Source organism: Schistocerca americana, chromosome X, assembly GCF_021461395.2.
Source record: "Schistocerca americana isolate TAMUIC-IGC-003095 chromosome X, iqSchAmer2.1, whole genome shotgun sequence".
NCBI lineage: Eukaryota > Metazoa > Arthropoda > Insecta > Orthoptera > Acrididae > Schistocerca > Schistocerca americana.
The window spans coordinates 910,916,704-910,942,856 of NC_060130.1; the positions used below are offsets into that span (position 1 = coordinate 910,916,704).

The 26,153-nt window shown below is 39.2% G+C and overlaps 1 protein-coding gene across 4 annotated transcripts in view; it reads left to right on the plus strand.

The window, feature by feature from the left end:
- The window catches only part of LOC124554924 (putative transmembrane protein 183BP), a 95,995-nt gene that overhangs the window by 63,059 nt on the left and 6,783 nt on the right, over positions 1–26,153 (plus strand). For all 4 annotated transcript variants that reach the window (XM_047128614.1, XM_047128615.1, XM_047128616.1 and 1 more), the window contains 2 exons: positions 14,490–14,679; positions 15,845–15,982. In XM_047128614.1, the coding sequence (XP_046984570.1) occupies positions 14,490–14,679; positions 15,845–15,982 (328 nt within the window). The remainder of the gene's footprint in view (positions 1–14,489; positions 14,680–15,844; positions 15,983–26,153) is intronic.

Consider the following 26,153-nt stretch of genomic DNA (forward strand, 5'->3'; position numbering starts at 1 on the left):
AGTCTCCTGTGCTGCCGTACAGAGGACCACTGAAAAGGCTTAGCTCTAAAATGTAGTTTGCTCCAGTGCGAACTTATGAAAAAGCAGGTTGCTGTTTCTCCAAGAGAGGGAGCAATGCTGTGAGTTGTGCAGCATGCAGTGTGAAGTAGTGTTTAGCATCAATGGCTGGCATGCAGCAGGTCACCAGTTCAAATCCAGTCACCAGCATCTATTTGTTATTTTCATTTCTAGAAGATTCTCAAAATTACCTCTTCTTCATACCTCTCTCTCTCTCTCTCTCTCTCTCTCTCTCTCTCTCTCTCTCTCTCTCTCTCTCTCTCTCTGTTAGCGTTATGTGCAATTTGGGGCCTATCTTTGATTTTGTTCACATCTTCAGTTTTCTGCAGTGATAACAGGTCCTTTGCATCTCAGTTTTGTGTGATCCATTGCTTCCTTCTTAATGTTGCTGTATCTGCTGCCATCCATCACATCAACCAGGATCTGAAATCTCTTCCTCCCTCACATACGCTTTCCTTCCACATACCCTTCTAAGACTGTTTCTAGAAGCCCTACCATCTTTCTTAATATATGTCCAGTCCAGTTTCATTTTCTTCTTTTTATTATATCGTGTAATTGTCCTTGCTCTCCCATTATTCTCAGTACCTCTTTTCATTTTCATTTTTTCACTCCATCCATCTGACTTTTACTTTCCATCCTTCACACATGTCCGCATTTCAAAAACATCAACCTTTGCTCTACCTTTCTTTCTCAGTGTGCACATTTCCGCACCGTACGGTAGGACACTCCACACACAACATTTTATTATCCTTTTCCTCATGTCTTTGCCAATATTTCTGCAGAAAATTCTCTTTTTCTTATAAAATGCCTCTTTTTCTTCATTGCTATTCTGATTTTAATTTCTATGTTGCTCTTCCAGTTGGTTTTCATCCTGCTTCTGAGGTATTTAAAACTTTGCACATGTTCTAATACCACTCCATTCAGCATTATCTTTACCTTTTTATTTCCTCCTAATGCCATTACTTTTGTTTTCTTTATATTGATTTTCATTCCATAAATCTTTACTTTAGCTTCAATAGTATGCACTATATCATGTAATTCTTTTTCACCTGTTGCAAGAAGAACCATTTCATGTGCAAATCTCGAACACCGTATTCTTCTTCCTCCAACTTTTACCCCCTTGTCATTTAGTGGACAGTGATCAGTCATATTTTCTAAGTAAAGATTGAAAAGGGTAGGAGACAGACAGTAGCCTTGTCTTACTCGTTTTCCTAGTTCTATCTTCTCCGTACTTTCTCCTCTCACTTTCAGTGACACTTTTTGATTTAATTGTAATGAATCCTTGTCATCTGGTTTTCCAGTCCATTCTCCCTTCTCTCATTATACTCGCAAGCTTATTCCAAGCCATATTATCAAAGTCCTTTCCCAGGACTATAAAATATGTATATAGATCTCTTCCCTTTTTAATAAACCGCTCTCCCAAAATTCGCAAGACTCCTATTGCATCTCTTGTGTTTGTATTTTGTCTAAAACCAAATTTCTCTTCATCCATGTTCTCCTCCTTAACTTTGTCAACCTTTTATTAATTATTCTTAATGAAACTTTGGTTACCTGTAGAATTAGGCTAATTGTCCTATGCCTACTGATTTTCTTGGCCCATTATTTCTTTGGTATTGGAACTGTGATGATGCCAGCATTTGTACATTTGCATTACTCTTGACACAAACTATGGAAGTGTACACAGTCATATAACCCTAAGAGATGCTTCCATGTCTGCAACAACCAGCCCCCAAATAAGACAACTTAAGTGTCTTCAGTGATAGGGGCAAAGATGCCTCTGTTAAAGGAGCTCCTTATCTTGCTGTACAGTGTTAGTGATTTAATTTCAAAAGTTATGTTGGTGGATGAACAGAATATGGACATCTTCGCAGACAATGAATCCCTATGCTCCTGTGTTTGGGATAGTAGCAGCAGTTGCTACGGCTCGAGAGCACCTACATCGACTAAAGGATCGCGTCACTCCTAGGCCTCACCACAGTTAAAAGTACAACATAACACTGCACAACATACTGCCAGTATGCCAGGGCCACTGGTTGCTTTCATAGGCTGTTGGCTGGCTCCTAATGTGTGTGCTTCCGCAAAGAGAGTTTGAAGGATTGCTGGCTATGGGGGTTATCAAATGTTCTGACAGTCCTTGGGCGTCTCCCCCACATCTAGTTTGAAAGAAAGACAGTGTGTGGCATCTGTGTGGGGACTATTGCGCCCTAAATGCACACACCAAGCCAAATCACTATCCTGTCCCCCACTGTCATAATTTACAGCTGCTCTGACACACTCTGTAATATTTATTGTAAGTAACTTCCAAAAGACATATCCTTAAATTCCAGTGGAACCAGTCGACGTGCAAAAGATGGCAGTAATCGTGCCTTTTGACCTCTCTGAATATGTACAGATGTCATTTATACTTGAGAATGCCACAAAACATGGCAATGTTTCATTGATGAGGTCCTTTGTGGCTCTTATTTCTGCTTTGCGTATCTAGACAAAGTGTTGATTTTTTTCTGTATCTGATATCAAGCATGAAATTCGCCTGTGGGATAGTTTTGAAAGACTGTCTGACTATGGAGTTAAGATAAACATTGACAAGTGTGTGCTTCACAAGCAGGGAGTGGACTTTCTGGGACACTAAGTGACTTTTGAAGGTATTAAGCCCTTACAATCTTAGGTGGACTTGCTTCAATCAACTCCCCTTCCTGAAACGTATCAGCAGTTTTGCTGTTTCTTAGGCATGGTTAATTTCTTCAGGCACTACCTGCCACATGCAGGGACAGTCCGGGTTCTGCTCACAGCACTTACCGGTATCACTTTGTGGGGAAAATGCTCTGTGTGCGCAACTGAAATGTCGTCTGCTTTTCACAAAGTCAAGTTCTCCTTGTGAGAGGCAGTACTTCTTGCTCACCCTCTGCTTTCAGCACCACTGGCTGTGGTCATCCATAAGTCATCAGATGCTCAGACTAAATGAAATGACTATGGCCACAAACTGTTAGTGGTGTACAAATCAATTAGATGTTTGTGACCACAAGTTGAGACATGCCAGTTCACTGTCTTTACAGACCATAGATCTGTTTCTTTGGTGTTTTAACAACTGTTGCAATTCCTTCTCTCCTTGGATATTCTGCCATTTGGAATTTATCGCACAACTCCACATTGATTTCCATCACCTGCGAGGAAATGACAATGTTGTTGCTGACTATTTCTCAAGAATCAACGTGCTCTCTGCAAGAATGGGTCTAACCCAGCTAGCCGTGATATTGGAAGCACATGAGGACCGACAAGAGTTCATTATGAAACAAACTACAGGAATGCAAGTGAAATAATTACCTATGGGCAGTTTCCTTGTCTGGCTTCATGATTCTCAGAGCTGATCCTGACATTTATGTTGTAGCAAACAGGTTTTTGATGCAATTACTATTTGGGTTGTAATGGACAGATATCTTTGGCGTGTAATATGGCATGCAAGCCATGAGAATGCCTAGAATATCAATAATCTAAAAACAAATCTTTTGTGTACTGTACTTTGTACACTCATGATACTTTACCCAACCCTTAAATTCTAACATGAAAAATAATTCTAACATGCTTCAGTCAACATTTCCTGCATGACTTTGCAAAGGTAAAATGTCTTCTCTGACAACTGCAAGGTACCTTTGGTATGCCTCTGTATGCTGCTACAGATATCTCATCAAATATTGATCCGTGTCTACTTTTCCCCTTTCACGCTACAGTTATTACACTGAACGCTTCGCATGGTAATATGGTAAAACATGGATCCATTACAATGCATTACAGTTAAATACCGGGTGATCAAAAAGTCAGTATAAATTTGAAAACTGAATAAATCACGGAATAATGTAGATAGAGAGGTACAAATTGACACACATGCTTGGAATGATATGGGGTTTTATTAGAACCAAAAAATACAAAAGTTCAAAAAATGTCCGACAGATGGAGCTTCATCTGATCAGAATAGCAATAATTAGCATAACAAAGTAAGACAAAGCAAAGATGATGATCTTTACAGGAAATGCTCAATATGTCCACCACCATTCCTCAACAATAGCTGTAGACTATAAATAATGTTGTGAACAGCACTGTAAAGAATGTCCGGAGTTATGGTGAGGCACTGGCGTCGGATGTTGTCTTTCAGCATCCCTAGAGATGTCGGTCGATCACGATACACTTGCGACTTCAGGTAACCCCAAAGCCAATAATTGCACGGACTGAGGTCTGGGGACCTGGGAGGCCAAGCATGACGAAAGTGGCGGCTGTGCACACGATAATCACCAAACGACGCGCGCAAGAGATCTTTCACGCGCCATCTGTTGGACATTTTGTGAACTTTTTTTCTAGTAAAACCCCATGTCATTCCAAGCATGTGCGTCAATTTTTACCCCTCTATCTACATTATTCTGTGGTTTATTAAGTTTTCAAATTTATACTGACTTTTTGATCACCCTGTATATACAACAAACAAACAAAAATTGAAAGACGCAGAAATGGCAATACACTTGCATGAACTGCCTGATACTCCCGCGCTACGGGAAGTAGCATACTGTTGAATGCAGGCGGCTCCTCTCCGCCTTGTGCTGTGCGTCGTGACAGTGCATGGAACACAGGCGCGCGCGCACACACACGCATGCAACCTTCATATCATCTCTCCACATTCACACACAGTGTCCCAAGCCTCAGGTACACAAAAATGTCTGTCTATGGTAAACACAGTAAATAAGTACTAATTACTACAACTGAAAATATATCCAATTAGTGATTATCTCAGCTAATTTACTACCACTTTCCTCCAGCATTGAGTAAAAAGACATTGAAAGTACTGTCACTTCTGACCCAGAATGTAGACGTGCTGTTGTCTTAATTCCTACCATGGTTATTTCAATGAGGGGACACAGACTGTCCACTTTCTGGCAACTCTGGGTCATCACAGTACTCATCAGTGTCTTCTTGTGTTTGTGATTGCCAGTACCGCACGTTGAGTATGTGATGGCCCTTCTCTACTGTGGCGTCCTCTGCGATATCTCATTTTCTCTGATAATGCATTTGTGTAATATCACACTCCTCTGTGTGAGGTGGGTCAGAGGTGGTGAACCTCCATTATTCACACGGTCTCTCCCATTGTGTGATGCTTGCATGCAGTTCACATAGCATCTGTGGTTTGGCATTTCGTTCCTGCCTTGTTCTCCATGGTGTGGACCACGATGTCCATATCGCTCTCACCTGTTCTCCTCTTCTCTCCTTTGTCTGTTGTTGCACCAATTCCGCCTGTCATTGCAATGTACAAACCTTTGCAGCGCCCCATTTTCTGTTCTAATTGCATTTTCATTTGCTGTCCTTTGCTTCTCCTGCTCTTCGAAGTCATCCAAGGACCCTAAAGTATCGAGGAACTGCTCTCTTGATAGTGCCTCGATGAGTGCATGTTGTGCATGAGCAGGAAAATGTGAGTGCATCACACTGCACCAGTACTCATCTGACATTTTGTCATCCAAGTATCTTGCCAGAATGACAGTGAGCAGCACATGTTGCCATGGATTGGCGTGACTTTGGCGCGTAGTGTCCATGATATATACTCATCTTTGCACTCGCCTGTGTGGCCAGGATCTAGTACATTGCCAGAAACTTAGTGCAGAAATCCTTGTAACTACTCTTCTCGCAAATTGTAATGTCAAACCAGGCAGCCTCCTCCTGATCGAGCATCTGGTGTGCATCGAGTAAAGCATTACATTCTGCCACTCCTTTTGCATGCAGATACTCTTCTAAATTCTTTAGGTATGCCTTTGGGTGAGTACTGCACATTCGGCCAAACTTGGGCAGTCGTATGTCCACCACCTGCGTCGGGAATGCGACCTGCAAATTTGTCAGTGTGACCTGCGTTACAAGGACATTACCTTGTCGCATTGCAGACACTTCTTGCCCGAGGACCGACACTCATGTTTGTGTTTCCTTGGATGATTTACTTTCCTCTTCTACACACACAGACATATGTCATCTTCACATTTACCCACATTTCTAAGCTGCCAACCTTCGTTTCACTCTCTTTACCTGCCTCGTCCAGGCTGTTGGTGACCTCCATATGTATCGTTCTGGTTTCGGTCTCCAATTTGTGCCTAACATCAGCAATCTGCCGATAGTTTTTGATTGCAAAAATTTAGTTCAGTTTCCAGTCTTTCAAACCATGTTTGTTCTACCTTATGGCTGTTAACTGTGATGTGTGGTTTTCTAATATCGCGAGAATTTGATCTAATGGATTCTCACTTCGCGTATCCCCCATAAACATGCCTTGTGTTTTCTTGCTTGCCCCCAAACTTTCCTCAACTTGCTTAACTGTTTCCATATTTATCAGTCTCCCGCACCCCAGTTGCACAGAAAAACTAAACTAAAAACTAAAATCTCTCCACAGAACGAACAGATACAGTACAGTGCTAATGGCAATGCTGGTAACAGCAAACAGAATGATTGAAATTGTGGAACAGAATATTTACAACAACAAACTACACATTCTAAAACTACATAACAATATGAGGAGGCTGTGGAAACCAAAGTTGACTACACTAGCTACTGCTGTATCTACTTTAGATGTTCATTTGCAATGCACTTAGCATGCACGCCTGGCATCTCACACGAGTTTAACATATGCTAATAATGGAATGGGAATTCTTCCCGAGTCATGCCTTGAAACTTAGGCATTCTCACACTAACAACAATGTGAGAATGAAGTCCAATCGAAGCCCCACATTGTGCACCAAAATGTTGTGATCTCGAGAAATTATTTTCTGACATCCGATACCATGAAAATTACCGATCAGGTCGCCCCACGTTGGGCACCAACAATGTAGTGAACTGAGATTTTTTTCTTTTTGCTGTCAGATGTGAAATGATGAGCAGATAACTGATGAGAAACCCCCCATTAGGAACCAATAATTAATTGATATCAACAGTTAAATGAAATCAAATACACAGGGTAAAAAATTAAGGAGTCCGATCATAACATGAAAGAGATGTATTTATTTTCGTGCTGTTTACTCAAACCAAAACAAAATTATAAATCTCGGCAAGTCGCCTCAGGACTGTGTGGCATGAGCCGGCTGCCCTCATCAGCAATCGCGGCTTTTCAGCGGGTCCCAGGTACAATCTCCATGTTGTCTGACTGTTGTCAGTCCTGTGGCTGAAGCTGTGCCACCAAGGTGTCGGAAGGCGGATGTTGGTGATAGTGGAAGAGTGCCCACATCCTCTCATTTCCACGGTGTCTCCACGACTTCCCTTGCTTCTCCATCTCTCAGTAAGCTCCTCTTCGAAATATTCTTCCTTTTGGCATTGTCATTGGCGGTCAAAATTTTCAGTGCATCCCAATGACAGATCGCCATTTCATAGCCATGCCTCTCCGTGCTGCATGAAAATTTCCTATCTGGCATGTGTCTCGTGAATCGGCATCTTCCTCAAGATTTCACATTTTACAGTGTTTTCCTACATTCTGAGGCTCTTGGGAGAGCAGCTACACAACACTGCTCTCTCTGCATGAGGCCGGGACACACTCATGTTTGGGCTTCGTCTCAAAATCTGCCAGCGTCTGTGATTTATAAGGAATGTCCTTACTGTTGAGAAAAACATCATCGTAAGAACGCTGACACTTTCATGTCCCTCCGTGCACCATATCCCCGCACTTTGTGTATGTTCCTCCCTGTGGCCACGGGGTGCTGGAATTGTCGGCACATTCATGCTTTCTAAGGCAGGTAAAATGACTGTTGCTAGGGCCAGAACAACTCAAATGGTTTCATGCATACATTCTTGGCATTCAGTCCTAATGGCTGCAGATGTCAATCAGTTCTCGGCACGCTTCTCACTGTCAGACAGGCCCTTCGCAACATGTCCCTCCTTGACCAAGGAGAGGGAGTCTGCCCAGTTTCCCGCTGTGTGCTTGCAGAATGGCTGCCGTATCCTCTCCTCGGGGCTCACCCGAGGGTGTCCCCCCCCCCTCTCCTTGGCTGCTTGCAGTGAGTTGGCGACAGTGGCCATGGTCAGATGTATTACAGTTAATTATTGTAACCAACAGGTTACCATCAATCATTGATTGACCACAAGAAAGAAGTACAGCAACAGCAACAGGAGCAAGTGCAGCAGCTGACTTATGTCTGGCGGCATCCATGTTGTTATGTGGAATAAGCTTTGCTAAGTGAACTATGTTCATGTATGCCTCTGTCATCATCAAAGTCCAAATCAAACTTTTAATTCACTATTATAAAATTCCAAAACCAATGTGCAAGTGGCTGCACACACTCTGGCTCTGAGTAAAATGCAAAGCTTATTTATGAGATTTGGACTAGTTTTTGCTGATGCCCATCCTTCCTGTTCGCCACCAGAACTCAAAGTTATGACAATGGTCTTTCTGTCTCCTTCCTTCTCTCTCTGCACCTCTGTGACATCAACCACCATCTTTTTCATGAAACTGACCATGCTCGAGTGTAACTTGCCATTATTGACACTCTATCACTCAAATTATGTAATTATGCTTTCATCTGCCTCACCTTAATTGATTAGTGATAAAGCTATTTTGTTTTGGCTGGAGGGCACTGGTATGACCAGTCCATCTTTCCCAAATGGAGAGGTGTCTGCCTGTGTAGATGCTGTGTTCTAGTTTTTGTTTGCCTCTGCTGTGGCTGTGTTCCTTCACCTCCTCACTTGGGTAAGTCACTGCGACCCCATGCCGACACCAAACTCTGCTCACTCCAGAAGCATTTGACACTGCTACTGCATGATCCACGCCGGCTTGCCTCATTCTCGACATTAACTGAATTCTGATTCGCCCCTCTTAATTAAACTCACCATAACATCGGTTTCATTGCTCATACAGCAGCCATGGTTGTTTCTACAGTAATCAGTTACTCTCATTTAGAGCCATTACGGATTAAAAGTAGTACTAAACTAGAGTGTGAGCATTTGTTTCAGGCTGGGGTCCATCATGACTGTCATTTGTGGGTTAAAACTTGCTTATCTTGGCAGTTGGCTAAAGTCAGGCACCACATCCTCAAGCCTCTCAGTTCCTTTGTAGAGCTGACATGCTATGTTTTTTCATGTCCACATAGACCTTGTAGGGCCTGTATTCCCAGTGCAAGGATTCAAATATATTGTCATTGCTATTGACAGGTCTACCCGGTGGGTTGAAATCATGCCTATTATGGGCATTAAGACAGAGATTGTTAGACATGCCTTTTTGACTACATTTATTTCGAGGTTTGGGTTCCTGACAGGTGTGGCAATGGATCAAGGTTGACAATTTGAGTCACCTTTGTTCAATAAACTATCTAATTTATGTTGGTTCACTCATCATCATCTTTCCACCATCTAGCATCCATAAAGCAATGGCATGGTGGAACGCTGGCACAGGACAGTCAAGTCAGTGTTGATGTGTCCCAAGTCTTCTTGGTTGACTACCTGCCACTGGTGTTTCTTGGGCTGTGTACTGCATTCAGAATCGACCTTGGTACTTCTGCAGCTGAAATTATGCACAGTGAAACCCTGAGACTTCTGTTGGGCTCACTCTCCATGCACCAAGAAAGCTGCCCTGAAGATCTTTGTTCATTGGTGCTAAAAGTGAGGAACTGCATATCAAATTCCTGACCTTCAACAGTGTGTCGGCATGTGAATGCACCCAATTTTTTTTCCTTGACAGTCTCGCTCATTGTACCTATGTCATGCTCTGCACTGGTGCTGTTATAGCACCCTTGCAAATGCCTTCCACAGGCCCCTTTCCAGTCTTGGAAAGAGATGGTCAAAGAATGATACTCTTGATTAACGCCAAACCGAACAGGGTTTCCAATGAATGGGTGAAACCAGCATACCCTCTCCTGTCAGATGGCACTGCGCAATGGCAGCCTCTGTTGGCTGCCGCTTGCTTCTAGGTCATCCCTGGCTGAGCAAGCCTCCACTCTGTGGATCAACCCGCCTCCCCGCCATCATCGTCAATGGAGTCAACCAACACAGATGCTCACATGGCACCGCGCCCTTCTCCTCTCGCCGAGTGCTTCCACTTACCGATATTGGTGCCGGTTCACACAAGAATGGGTAGGACAATTTGGCACAAGTTCCCTTTTATCCCAGAAATTACACTACAGGAGAGGGGCTGTGTGGTGAAGCAAGCATTTGAACATGTAATTGAGTGTGCACTATTGTTGTGGCTATGTGATGGACAATCTAGCAGCATCTTTGGTTATATTTAATGACTTTGGTTTAGTTATCGTTCTGGTTTTCTTCTGAGGTTTTGTCCCTTGATTTTTGCATCTGTTGTAGTTGTTTAGTACTTATACTGCCTTTATTCAGTTGTGGGTCATAGTACCCACAGAATCACTGTTGTCAAAAAGTCCTCTGGCCATTCACCACTGTCATATATTTTGTTACATAACCTCAATATTTTTCTTAATCTGTCTTGGTTCAAACATTTTAGCATTTTTCCTAATATTGTATTGGTATCCACTGCTTTCCTATTTTTCACTGCAGCTATTGCACTCTCTATATCTTCCATTATGATTGTTGATCCTTCCTTGTCATCGTTTATGCTCTTCATGGATTCAAGTTCCAGAGCTGTTAGTTTGTGATCTCTGTCAAATAGCCTTTTTAAATAGTCTTTACATCTCTGCAGGATGTCCTCACAGTCTATGCACACTATATTTTCATCTTCAGTGTTCTGTAGTAGCACTTCTTGTTCTGTTTTGATTACAAGTTTGTCTTTACCCTGTTGTATAGTAAATTATATCTTCCTTCCCTCTCTCTCCTTTTTTTTTCCTCCACACTGTTCATTGTTCAACATTGTACATTTTTCTTATCTTCAATGTTCTTGTTTTGAATGTTCTTCTCTCCTCCATCTTTTATATCAATTCCTGTGTAGCCCGTGGCTTTTTTGGCCTTTTCTTGTTTATGTATGCTATACTTTTCTGCCCTGCTTTGTTGTCCCCTCTTTGAACATATTCCAGTACTCATTGACATTGCTAGGTGGTTCTTTGTCTCGTAATGTATTAGTAAGATTAAGTCACCGAATTTCTGTAATTCGGTCTCCCCTGTCTTACCTTCTCTAGCTCTCACACCTTCAACATGGCGGCATTTTTCAGCTTTTTCATTCTTATTTCTATATCTGCATAAGTAAATTTTGGTTTCTGTTAATATCTGCACCTGGTAATGTGTGCACTTTCTCGATTCCATTTCTGTACCTTTCTTCCGCCAGTATAAAATTGATTTGGTTTCCATATCTAGCCCATGGTAATTTCCAAGTGTAGATCATCCTCTTATGATTTTTGAACTGTATGTTTTCCACCACCAGTTGTCTTTCCCTGCAGAAGTCAATGAGCCTTTAACCTCTGTTGTTCCTCCTTCCAAGACTGTGGCTGCCTTCTATGATTCCCACTTTCCCTTCTTTCAAAATGACATTCCAGCCACCTGTTACTATTTTGCATCATCCTTGATTATAATCCACTATCTTCTCTGTGGTGTTATGTTTCCTCTAAGATTTGGTCATCATGTTCTGAAGTTGGCATATACACCTAGATAATCAATATATCTTTTTACACGCCATTCATCCTTACACCAATAACATTGTTACTTGCATAGTCTATATTTTGCACACACTTAGCCAATTTCTTTGTCATAATCACACCTACTCCATTCCTTTCTTTTATTTGTCCTCCTGAGTAGTATGTAATGTATTTGTCTGAAAGTCCATAACATCTTACCTCAGCAATTCCCACCATGTTCATATTATTCTTTTCCGTCTCTATTTTATTTTTCTTCCTGCTTGTAACAGTGTTATGAAATTCTGGGTACCAATCCTTGTTTTGATATTGTACCTCACTTCAAGTTGTCGTGTTGTCATTGTCTAACCCCCCTCCCCCTCTTCCAGAGATATGAGTGGGGGCTATTTTACTTCATGATATTGATGTAAGATGAGAGGAAGCCATATTTTGAATATTGAATTTGAAACTGCATTATGTGGGGGAAATAATCTGTGGTGGTATCTGCTGCCTTTTGCATTTCTGGAGGCCGCCTCTAAGGTTGCAGTCACAGTGGCAACCATATCAGTGGATTCTGCTGACAACCGACATTGGCCCAAGATGGCTGATTTTTTTTTTTTTTTTTTTTTTTTTTTTTTTTTCCAGATCTGTAAACCAATACATGCAGTCACAATATAGCCAAGATCATCACCTGAACATTCAGACTTTGGACAACAATCAATGAAATTCGAATCAGGCTGTTTTCTTCGGTCACTTCAGCCGAAATGATAAGAAATATGGGCTGTGAAGAACTGATAAGTCCGATCAAAAGAGGAGATTGTGGCATTGTGAGGATGAAAGATATCAGGATATAGTTCAGAATGTATATGCTGAAATCGTTGGTTTATTGAAAACCAACAGTAGGCAAAATCTTGATTGGATATTTTAGCTGTAAATTATAACCTCAAGAAATAATTTGTTAAAGTGAGAATGGATGCTTAAAGTTACTATTGTGGATCTTTGTTTTTGAGATGTGGTAGGTTGACATTAGCTGTCTACAAATTGTCATTTTTATGCTAGAAATGTGTTGCAGTTAGATGAAGTGGTTTTCAAGTGTGGTGTTTGTCTTTCATAGATAAATTCTGGAAAATAATGTGTTTGTAATCTTGCTTTTCAAGGTCACCATGAATCATGCCAAGTATGTTACAGAAAGTTTCTCCCCTCATCTCACATACTCATAAAACTTTTATGTTAATTCCAATAACTGAGGACAGAGGTTGCAGTACTGGCCACATTCTTTTGGGGACAGATGTAGCTGTCACATCCATTCAGCATCTTCTTAATAGCAAAATTTGCAGTGCAGCACTCCTTTCCAAGAACAGGGGCAACATGGTATCCATCCCACTGTAGGAAGTTGAAAGCTAACCTACTTCTACATAGAATAGATTCTAACCTAACCTAACCTTCTTGACCCTGACCCACCTCCCCGTGACCATGCTCTGTCAGGTGATGCTATCGGACGACATCTAGTGACAGTGAATGCAGCTTAACATGGGATACAGATGGCTTATGTAGCCCCTCGCCCTGAGTCAGATGCTGCATTGCCTGTTGGTCCGTGGGAGGTATTTCATTTCCCTCCTATCACACACTTTCATCTATCCACAATCTGGAGATGCACCCTCTAGGGGTTGCAGGCTCCCTCAAGGGGAGGATTTTATTGTATGCTGTTAAAGAAATTTTCTCTTGCCTTGCTTGTTTTCCCTGTTGCTTTTTTTTTTATGATGACCAGTTGTGATGGTGCAGTGGTAAGGCACAGGACTTGCATTTGTGAGTGATTGAAGTCCCATTCTAGCCATCCAGATTTATGTTTTTCCTGGTTTTTCTAAAGTGCTTGAGGCAGATGCTGGGATAGTTGCGTTGAAAAGAACACAGTTGATATCCATTCCCTCTTTTTTCCAGATCTGAGCTTGAGCTCCATCTCTAATGACAATGTTGCTTATGTGACATTAAATGCTTATCTTCCTTCCTTTTAGGCTAACAGTATTCAAAGTAGCATATGACTTTTCTGCAGAAAACATTATATTTTTCATTTGCGCCAGGTGTGTATATCTTTTCAGTAGGTATTTATTACTCTTGCAGTACTCCAAATCCTTTTAATATCTAGCAGGTAGCATGATGTTAAATGCCAGCCATTGAGTATTGTTATCTGAAAAACCGTTCCCTGTTGATTTTTTTTTTTATTATGATTTTGCTGTTGCAGATGAGTGTAAAAATGTTGTCATTAGCTGTGCTGCTGGCTCCCATAACTCTGATTTCAAATGGTACAAATGGTGTTAGATGTATTTTGGTGTATTAACTGGCAAGAATCTGGTATGGACTATCCATGCTTGTGAAATTTTAATTTAAATTTCAATGTAGTATTATGACATACTGTTCAGTATTTAAAAAGCAGAGCAGATTGTCTCAAAATTACCAACAAGAATACTTCATGTTCTGGTGATTTAACTTTCTGTGAATTTCTTCTTTTATAACACAACCTTCAACATGCTGATCACTACAGAACCTAAGAATATCAATATTATTATGATTATAACTACCTACCATATGGAGTTGCTGACATTACCTAAATGGTCACTTCCTTATATTAAGTAATTCAGCATTCTTGTTATACTCATAACTCTGTCACAAACAGCATTGTATTTGTGTCCAATGATAATTGCCTGTCACGTCCTCAGAAAAGTTGTTTCCTTACTACCTGTATAAGAATTATATTTTTATGTTTTCATTTTTATAACTAAATGACTTATTGTGTTGCCAAGACACTGATGCTGCTGTCATAGAAAATTACAGATTTTTTTCTCTGCAGTCATAATCTAGATGCATATTCTGAAACATTATGTTAAGATTCACATTGAACTCATGTTATCGGTGGCGTTCATATGTTGACAGGTTTTATAGGTCAGATATTCCCTTGCCGCCATATCTGCAGCCTGCAGCAATGACTCGGCGACATGGATTGAGAACCAGAGTGATCCGCGCATTGTATTTTTTGTATATGCCCATGACTCGCAGGCTTCAGGATCCTACTCTCTCTGAGTCAAGGCTTCTAGACAAGATGTGTGTACAGCAGTGCCACAAGGTGATATTTTTAAAATATTGTAAAATTACTTTTTCATTGGAGTTTTGGTGAAGGGCTGTCACCACCACCGTGCAATTTGTAATTTAATATGTTTGTCTACTATCTGGAAATGATATGTTGGAACATAACTCAAATTGTTTCTGTTGGTAATTATGTACTGTCTTTATTTCATATATAATGCAGCATAATTAATTACACTATTCAGTTCAGTCTGATGCTGTAACCTTCAGCGTCACATGCTTGCACTACATTTTAAAAACCTCTTTCCACATGACATATTAAAGTGGTCCAATTCGACCTAAAATTATCTAGCTCAGTAAAAACATTCATTCCAGTCACCACTGTTGTTAGGTTTTTTGCACGTGTAAAACGATTTTAGCTCTGACATACTTTGCAAATGCTGCCCCACTCTGAACATTGTAAAAATTCGTGACTTATTGAGTGAATGCTCACTTTAAGGAACAGTTAAATTTGGCATCTCTAGTAACAAACTTAGTGCACATTAAATACTTGTGGCTTTAGCAGCTCTTTCACACTAGTCATCTGGTACCTTCCTCAGCTATGTGTGTCTGAATTTTATGGGTACAATTTCATTCAGCTTATGTTGAATTTCTGTATTCCAGCTCCCTTGTAATGTGCACAAGCATTACCAATGATACCTCTCACAGCTGCCTCCCTCCATTATGTGTAACCGTTATTGTGTTCCTTACCTGTGCAGTCATATTTGTTTATACTTTCTTCCAATTCATCATGTATTTTTGCAATAAATTCCCCTTTATTAAAAACAAGTTGATGTTTTCTGAAAGTTCATGTGTACAGTTTATTACATTACCAATTATACTTAAGCCAACCCTAGGTTTTTTGTTACTCTGTTATTATTGTAGGTCTGAATTTCCTCTTTCGTTGGCATTTTGTAATTAAATTAAGAAAAACGTGGCTGAATGTCAAATACAAAGTTAATGTTGGGTGCGTTTTCTTGTATCACTATAATTTTCATAAAGTTAATGTGACTCGTTTTTCCTCTCTTCCCATTCCTCGATGTTTCAGAGCACTCGGTACCAACATACAACACAATTTTTGGAAGTTCTTTCTGTATATGGAAGTGTGTCAACAATATGGTTATCTTTGCAGCAATAAAATAACATTTGCATGTTTTATTTTGCAGTATCATTTTGCAATTGGGTGTTCTACATTCATTTTCAAGTTTCAAGATGTGAAGCATATACCTGTACGAGGACAAGAACCTGTCGAAAAGGAAGATGATATTTATGCAAATAGTGATGAGGGAGCCATAACATTAAAGGTAAAAATTCTAGCACTAAGTAGTAGCTTTTTATTTGGTTATCTTGATAAATGTTATTTGTATCATTACTTTCTATGGTAAGCTCAAAATCATCATCTTTTCCTTTTTAATTTTTTTGTTGTAGTCTTAGTATTAATAAATGAAGCTGTGTGTGTTCAAGGTTTTCCATGAATATAGAAGTTCAAAAACACTTGCAGTGCCACTATGAAGCACACAACAGCACTTTTTGTGTGTGGGACTTGGAATTTTTGTAGTCTTATTAGCAGCTTCTTTGTAGTCCCACTTTTAAGATACCCACAACACATGCTAACAGCTGAATGTCGCAAAGCATGAACCTCTGGGAGAGTTGGACCTTGAGCATTGACGGCTATTCCAACACAGTTATGATTAGGCCACAAGTCTCAATTTGATGTAATTTTAATACACCTCAAAGGTTTGTTCTAGTAAACACCACAACCTATCAGTGTTTCACGTAGGACCTCTCAGTGTGTTGCTATATTTTTACGATTAGCTGTAGAAGTTCCTTGTTAGACTTTCTAATTTGATTGACTGGTTGACGCTACAATTTCTTCGATGAATGGTGGTAGGTATTTTCTTTCTCATACTATGGCGTTTACCATCAGTACACACTTTTGCTATTCAGGAAAGAACAAAAAGATTCCAGCTCCTCTAATGAACCATGGATGCCATTGGTGGTGAGGCTTGTGTGCCTCAGTGATACAGATAGCCTTACTGTAGATGTAACTGCAATGAAACAGTATCTGTTGAGAGGCCAGACAAACATGTGGTTCCTGAAGAGGGGCAGCAGTCTTGTCAGTTAGTGCTGGGGAAATAGTCTGGATGATTGACTGATCTTGTAACATCAACCAAAGTGGCCTTATTGTGCTGGTACTGCAAATGGCTGAAAGCAAGGAGAAACTAGCCATAATTTTTCCCTGAGGGCATGCAGCTCTGCTGTATGGTTAAATGATGGTGACATCCTCTTGAGTAGGAGGCTGTCATTATCAAGATAGAGAAAACTGGCATTCTATGGATTGGAGCATTTAATGTCAGATCCATTAATTCGGTAGGTAGGTTAGGAAATTTAAAAAGGGAAACGGATAGGTTAAAGTTAGATATAGCGGGAATTAGTGAAGTTAGGTGGCAGGAGGATCAGGACTTCTGGTCAGGTGAATACAGGGTTATAAATATAAAATCAAATAAGGGTGTTGCAGGAGTAGGTTTAATAATGAATTAACAGGAGCGTGGATAAGCTACTATGAACAGCATAGTGAAAGCATTATTGTAGGAAAGATACACGAAGCCCACACCCAACACAGTAGTAATATTTCGTTCCATCTAGATCCACAGATGAAGAAGAGATTGAAATATGTATGGTGAAATAAAAGAAATTATTCAGATAGTTAAGAGAGATGAAAATTTAAGTCATGAGGGACTGGAATTCGATGGTAGGAAAAGGACAAGAAGGGAAAATAATAAGTGAATATGGTCTGGGGGGAAGGAATGAAAGAGGTGCCTTGTAGAATTTTGCACAGAGCATAATTTAATCATAGCCAGCACTTCTTTTAAGAGTCATGAAAGAGGTTTGTATAAATGGAAGAGACCTGGAGACACCGGAAGGTTTCAGATTGCTTATATAATGGTAAGATAGACATTTCAGAACCAGATTTTAAATTGCAAGACATATCCAGGGGCAGGTGTAGACTCTGACCACAATTTATTGGTTATGAACTGTAGATTATAACTGAACAAAATGCAAAAAGGTAGGAATATAAGGAAATGGGACCTGGGAGAAGAAATAAAAACCTTGAGGTTTGCCAATGACATTGTAATTCTGTCGGACACAGCAAAGGACTCAAAAGAGCAGTTGAATGGAATGGACAATGTCTTGAAAGGACATGTATGTAGATTGTAGAGGGAAACAGAGACATGAATACAGTAAGCATATTCAGAACGATGTAGGCTGCAGTAGTTACTCAGAGGTGGAGAGACTTGCACAGGATAGAATAGCATGGGGAGCTGCATCAAACCATTCTTCTGACTGAAGACCACAACAGCAACAAGGAAAAGATATTGCTACTCACTGTAAAGATGACACATTGATGTGCAGACAGGCACAGTGAAAAGATACTTACACATTAGCTTTCGGCCAAAGCGTCCTTCAGGAAAGGAAAAACAAAACCAACCCCCCCCACACCACACACACACACACACACACACACACACACACAGATATATTCATTCACGCAAACAAGCGGTCATATGTGTGTGAGGTATGCTTGCTTGTGTGAATGAGTGTATATATATGTGTTTGTTTGTTTGTTTTTACTTTTCTGGAGAAGGTTTTGGCCGAAAGCTAATGCGTGTCTTTTCATTGTACCTGTCTGCAACTCAATGTGTCCTCTTTCCAGTGAGTAGCAATCTATCTTTCTAAATTTTAAAGATGTTGTGAGGTTATTCAACTTCTGATTTTGCCTCACATAAGGATGTGAAAATAAAACCATCTCCGTTATTTGGACTTCCAAAGATTTTCAACCAGAGGACGTAAATTCTGTCCCTTACATTCATTAAATATTTTATTTGCATCTATCTGTCAATGCTGTGCTTTGTACATTGCTCAGCTAAATTTTGTTGATGTTGTGATAGTCTTCAGTCCAAAGAGTAGTTTGAAGCAGCTCTCCACACTAGTTTATCCTCCCTCAAAACTTCACTCCATTGCCGAACTGATATTTTCTTAATGCCACAGGATGTGATCCATCAACCAGTCCCTTCTTTTAGTAAAGTTGTGCCATATTTCCCCATGCCCCCACTTCAAATTTGCTTCAGTGCCTTCTCATTAGTTAGTTGATCATCCCATCTAATAATGAGCATGTATGACCCTAGTTGTTCTTGTGCCCTAAAACAAAATAACGAAACCAATCCCATCTAATATTCAAAATCCTTCTGTAGCGACATATTTCAGAAGGTCCTATTCTCTTCTTGGCCACACTGTTCATCATCCACATTTCATTTCCCTGCAAAGCGTCACTCTAAACAAATGCTTTAAGAGAAGACTTCCTCACATACGAATTTTTATTCAATTTTAATAACTTTATCTTTTTTGGAAGCTTTTTTTCTTGTTACTGTCAGTCTGCCTTCAACATCCTTCTGTTTACTTTGGTAAGTCACTTATTTTGCCACCCACATAACAAAACTCACTGCCTTTAAAGTGTAATTCCTCAATCTAATACCCACAGTGTCATCTGATTTAATCTGACTGCATTCAAATAACCTTGTATTAAATTTGTTGGTGTTCATCTTATAAACTCTCTTTCAAGATACTGCCCATTCTGTTCATCTGCTCTTAAAAGTCCTTTGCCATTTCTGACAGAATTATGTCGTCATAGGCAAACCACAAAGTTTTAATTTCTTTTTGGTGAACTGCAATTCACTTTCCAAACTTCTCCTTGGTTTCCTTTGCAACTTAATCAGTATAAATATTGAATTACATCAAGAATAGTGTACCGTGCTGACTCACTCTGGTCTCAACTACTGCTTTTGTTACATGCCGTGTGACTCTTATGAATGCAGTCTGGTTTCTGTACAAGTTGTATATAATTTTTCACTCAATGTATTTCCATTATACCTTGAGCGTTTCAAAGAGTGCATTCCAGTCATCATTGTAAAAAGCTTTATGTAAGTCTACAAATTCCATGAACATAAGTGTGCTTCCTTTTGACCTATCTTCTAAGATGATTTGTAGGATCAGTATTGCTTCATGTATTCCTATATTTCTGTGGAACCAAAACTAACTTTCCCCAATGTTGGCTTATACAAATTTTTCCCATTCTTCTGTAAACAGTTCATGGCAGTATTTTGTATCCATGATTTATGAAGCTGATATTTTGGCAACACTCACAGCTGTCAGAACCTGTCTTTGGAATTTGAATTATCACAGTCTTCATGAAGTCCGTGGTTATCTCATATATTTTGTGTCCCAAGGGAATAGTTTTGTCATATCTGGCTTTCCCAAGGACCTTAATAATTCTGAAGGAATATCATCTACTCTAGGAACCCTGTTTTAACTTTTTTTCTGTGCTCTGTTGTATTCTTTTCACAGTATCATATCTCCCATCTCATTTTATCTGCTTCTTTGTTTTCTGTAACAATGTTTTGAAGTTCGGTTCCCTTGGATAGTCCTTCAGGGTCTACCTTTCAGCCTTACTTTCTTTGTTTAATACTAGCTTGTGATTTGAGCTATTTTGTGTAAGTGCTCCTCTTCTTTTTGAAGGTCTCTTTAATTTTCTTATAGGTTGCATTGATCTTTCTGGTAGGTATTCATGCTTCTGCACCCTTGCATTTGTCCTCCAGCCATTCTTGCTTTACAGTTTGGCACTTTCAGACAATCTCGTTTTTTAGTTCTGTATTGCCTTTTGCCTGCTTTATTTGCTGCATTTTTATATTTCTTCTTTTCAGCAGTTAAACCCAATATCATGTGTATTATCAATGATTTCTACTTGACCTTGTCGTTTCCTCATGTTAGACTTGTGCTGCATTCACTATTTCATCTCTCAAAGTTACCCATTTTTCTTCTGTTGTATTCATTCCTTATTTGTCAGTCAATCATTGCTTAATGTTCTCTTTGAAAATCTCAAGAACATCTGGTTCTTTTTGTTTATCGAGGTCCCATCTCCTTAATTTCCTACCTCTCTGTATTTCATTTTGTTTCAATCTTCAGTTCATAAGAAATAAATTATAGTCAGATTTTACATCTGTTCCTGGAGATGTTTTACAGTTTAAAATCTGGCTTCAAAATCCGTGTCTGACCATTTCATAATCTATGTGAAACCTTCGTGTGTGCAGGGCTCTCTTCCACATATACAGCCACATTGCACGGTTTTAAAAACAAGTGTTTGTGCCAAAGTGTGCCCTGTGCAGAATTCCACCTGGGGGCTTCCGGTTTCATTCCTTTCTCCAGTCCATATTCTCATACTGTTTTTCCTTAACTTCCTTTTCTCATACTATCAAATTCAAGGTACCCATCACAATTAAATTTTGATTTGCAGTAACTATCAGAATAATTTCTTTTACTTTATCATACATTCTTTCAATTTCTTTTTTGTATGTGGAACTGGTGGACATGTAAACTTGTACTGTTGTGGTGGGTGTTGGCTTTGTATCAGTTGGCTACAGAAATGGAGTCACCATTTTGTTCACAGTAGCTTACCTATATTCCTAAATTCACATTCCGTATTAGGCCAGATTCTGCATTACCGTTATTTGATTTTGTGTTCACAACCAGAAGTTCTGCTCTTCCTGTCACCATACTTCACTGATTCCCACTGTATCTAACCTCAACCTATCCATTCCTGTTTTTAAATTCTCTATTCTACCTATCCTGCTAAGGGACCTAACATTCCAAGCTCCAATCCCTAGAATATCGGGTTTGGCTCTGAGCACTATGGGACTCAACTGCTGAGGTCATAAGTCCCCTAGAACTTAGAACTACTTAAACCTAACTAACCTAAGGACAACACACACATCCATGCCCGAGGCAGGATTCGAACCTGCGACCGTAGCGGTCGCGCGGTTCCAGACTGTAGCGCCAGAACCGCTCGGCCACCAGCGGCTGGCGTATCGGGTTTCTTTTTTTCTGATGACAAGTACCTCCTTAATAGTCCCCATCTCATGATCCAAATGTGGGAGTGTTTTACCTCTGGAATATTTTAGCCAAGATGGTGCCATCATCATTAAGCCTTATAGTATAACTCCATGTCCTCAGGAAATATAACTGCTGTAGTTTCCTCATGCTTTGTCATTTGCAGTACCAACATAGCAAGGCCACTTTGGTACTAGGCCAAGTTAGTCAATCATCCTGACTGTTGCTCATACAGATACTGAAATGTCTGCTGCCCTTCTTTAGGAACCATATGTCAGTGTGGCCTCTCTACAGATACCTCTCCAATATGGTATGCCATAAACTAATCTACCTGGGGTTCTCAAGTATGGCACAGCTGTCTGCGTTGTTGAGGCATGCAAGCCACCCTAACTTTGCAAGATACATAGTTCTTACCTTATGAAAACAATAAGGACAACTTACATTAAGGGCTGGGGGCTGGCATAGATTATACAACAGGGCATGCACCTAACCACAGCCACAAATTATTGGATGGGGCTTTTAATGTACATATGACATCCTGTAGAACATACTCAGATTCCCTAGCTTTTTCTTGCCAAGTGTGAAAAAAATCCTTCCATAATTTTTAAAACAATTTCATAGTTCGAAATTTGAGCATTTTCATCATTGCAGGACTAGCCATTGAACGTGATTATTCATTAGTAGGGTTGTAAGTCATTACCTTGTCTTCTTGAGAACCCCAGGTTGATTAGTTTCTTACTTGAGCACCGTAGTCTGTATATTTCAGCATGATGAAAAATCTTCAGGAATGTGAAACCAGGTATAGAGTAAATTAACATTCTGTGTTTGGTGTTACTCTCTTTATTTTTGCATTATTATCAATCGGCTACTATTATAAACCTCCTCCAGGTGCTCTGAATTTCTAACTGACATAATTGATGATTCAAACAATGGAAAGTCCAGGTTGGAAAAAATCAAAGGATAGATTGCTACTCACCATACAACAAAAAGACTTTTACATGTTGAGCTTTTGGCCAAAGCCTCCTTCAGAAAGGATAAAACACGTGCGCGCGCGCGCACACACACACACACACACACACACACACACACACACACACACACACACACACACAAAAAAAAACAAGCACACCTCGTGCACTTTTACTGACTTACTGGAACAGCTTTAGGCTAGGCAATGTGTCAACATTAATGTACAGATAAAAAAAAATATATAAAATTTTTATTTTGCTGTATTTTTATAAATTTTTTGCAACTGGGCCTTTATTATTATTATTATTATTATTATTATTATTATTTATTTTATGGCTTTCATTGGACCACTCTAGTCAAAAATACAAAGTTGTAAACAAGTTGTTACACAGGGATACAATTTGGCTCAACAATAACTTAATATGATATTAAGGTAATATAATTATTAGTCTATTCTTATATGAAAGGTGTTTTGCTCTTCTGTCTGCCCAATATTTCCTCATTCTTTCAGATATTTTCTTTCTTTCTTCATCTGAGACCACTCTTCCTGTACTCCTTTTATTGATTTTCATTTGTAGTCTTGTTTGCGGGTCTTGCAGTATTCTGGTTTTCTCTGTCTTGTTTTTTAGGTCATCTACTGTAATTTGGAGTTTTTATATCTTCCTTAATTTCTGTGATCCATTTAATGTCACTCTTGCTATTCCACAATTTTTGTATTATTTTTTTTACTAATTCTGTTTTCTGGAGTTCTCATCAGGTGTCCAAAGAATGAGGTGCGTTTCTTCCTCATCGTGCTCATGACTGGTTCTATTTTCTTATATACTGTTTCATTTGATGCTATTCTCCAATGTCCGTTTATTTTATACTGTTTATTTATACATGTCCTAATTATTCTTCTTTCTATTTTTAGTATTCTGTCAATTTCTGCTGTATTAGTTATTTTGAGGATAGTTTCAGCTGCATATGTTATTTCTGATTGTGTAACTGTTTTATAGTGTTTTAATTTTACATCTATAGATAGGCTCTTTTTGTTGTATGTAGTTTTGGTAATGTAATATGTGTAGTTCAGTTTTTTTTTATTCTATTCTGCCATGATGGTTTCTCATTTAGATTGTATGTTATTATTTTGCCTAAATATTTAGATTTATCAACAGTTTTGATTTCCTGTCCTCCTATTGTAATTTTGTTTGCAAGTGGTGGATCAGTTAGCATACTCTCCATTTTTTTCAAATGATATTCTAAAGCCTACTTTCTCTGCTATTTCTTGTAGTGATTTCACTTGTTGCCTGGCTTCTTAAACGGTGTTGACTAGGGGAGCAAGATCGTCAGCGAATCCCAAGCAGTTTAGGCTAATATCATCTTTTGAACTTCCAATTCTTATCATCTTTAGGTTGTCCTTGTACCATTCTCTCATTGTGTATTCCAGTGCACAGTTGAACAGTAATGTTGATAGGCAGTCACCTTGTCTTAAGCCTGTTTTTATGAGGAACTGTTCCGAAATTTCTCCTCTAAACTTCACTTTTGATTTGGTGTTGGTTAGAGTGAGTTGTATTATTTTAATTAGTTTTGGATGGAGTCCGAGATTTCTTAAAATTTTTAATACTGAAGGTCTGTGGAGACAGTCATGTGCCTTCTTAAAATCTACAAATGTTATTGCCAGAGGTTTGTTCAGTTTCTTGTAGTATGCCATAATCAATTTTAAACTAATTATCTGCTCTGCACAGCTTCTCCATGGTCTGAAACCTCCCTGATATTCCCCTAACTCGTGCTCTAATTGTTCCTTGATTCTTTCATATAGGATCTTGGATAGAATTTTGTATGTGCAATCTAGGAGAGAGATTCCTCTGTAGTTGTCTGGGTTGCTCTTACCTCCCTTTTTGTGTAGTGGGTGGATGATAGCTTTGGTCCAATGTTTGGGGAATCGTTCTGTTACCCCAATTTTTGTTAGAGCCATGTGTAAGGAGGTCTTGACTGTGTCACTTGCATATTTCCACATTTCAACAAAAACCTGATCTTCTCCACATGCCTTATAATTTTTCTGTTCTTTAAGAATTTTTTCTACTTCTTGGAAAGTTGGAGGGTCTAGTTTGTTAGGTTTGGTTTTTATTGGGGTATTTATGTTGGTTTGTAAGGGTTCTTTGGGTTCCTCACAATTCAGAAGTTTGTTAAATACTTTTGTCATGATTTCTGCATTTTCCTTGTTACTGTGTGTCATTCTTCCATCTTCATCTTTCAGTATTAGTGTAGGGGCTTCATATTGTTGTAGTTGTTTTCCAAAGATTTTATAATAGTTCCTGGAGTTGGTTTTATGATAATTACCTTCTACAGAGTTTATAATATCTTTATGGAATCCTCTCTTCATTCGTCTAATATTTTGTGTGATTTTTTTTTCTTTTATTTTTTAGGTTGATGGCATTTTCTTCAGTTTTATGTGTTTGAAACTTTAACCATGCTTGGTGTCTATCTTCATGGAATTTGTCACATTCTGATGTCCACCATGCACGTTTCCTTCATGGGTTCAAGGAAGCTAGATTCTCTGCTTCTTTTTTAAGATTAGGCACTAGTTGTTCTAGATCATCCGTTAATTTGATGGTTTGTGTTATTTGTTGGTATTTATTATTTTTAATTAGCTGATGTGGGTCAAACCTACTTTTTATTTTATTAGTTTTTTCGGTCCTCTTCTTTAGCGAAGTGAATTTGATTTTAATTTTAACTATAGAATGGTCTGAGCCTGTGTATACTCCTCTCAGTACTTTAATATTGTGGATCTCCTTATGAAAAATTTTGTCCATACAGACATGGTCTAGCTGCCACTCCCCCTTTCTCCAGTCTGGATGTTTCCATGTTTTAAGTTTACTTGGCTTCCTCTTAAAGTATGTTGATTTAGATATAAGGTTGAATATAATGGAAGGAAACATTCCACGTGGGAAAAATTATATATAAAAACAAAGATGAGGTGACTTACCGAACAAAAGCGCTGGCAGGTCGATAGACACACAAACATACACACAAAATTCAAGCTTTCGCAACAAACTGTTGCCTCATCAGGAAAGAGGGAAGGAGAGGGGAAGACGAAAGGAAGTGGGTTTTAAGGGAGAGGGTAAGGAGTCATTCCAATCCCGGGAGCAGAAAGACTTACCTTAGGGGGAAAAAAGGACAGGTATACACTCGCACACACGCACATATCCATCCACACATACAGACACAAGCAGACATATTTGTGTTCTCTGCAGAGTTCTACAAGTCTTTGACCATTTTTGTTCATAAATTTATGTGGACTCCATTTTCCAATTATATCTCTATATTTCCTTTCATCTCCCAACTGAGCATTGAAATCTCCCAATAAGATTTTTACATTCTTTTTATTTACTCTGTTCACAGTTTTTTTCTATAAGGTCCCAAAATTTATCTACTTCTTCCTTTGTTTTTGTTAGACAATTTTTTTCATTTGTTGGGGCATGAGCATTTGTTATTGTATTGGTTTTATTCATTGTTTTAAAGCTTAGTCGCAATTCTTGGTGATACTGCTTGGAAATCCGTTACTGAATCTGTTATTTTTATGTT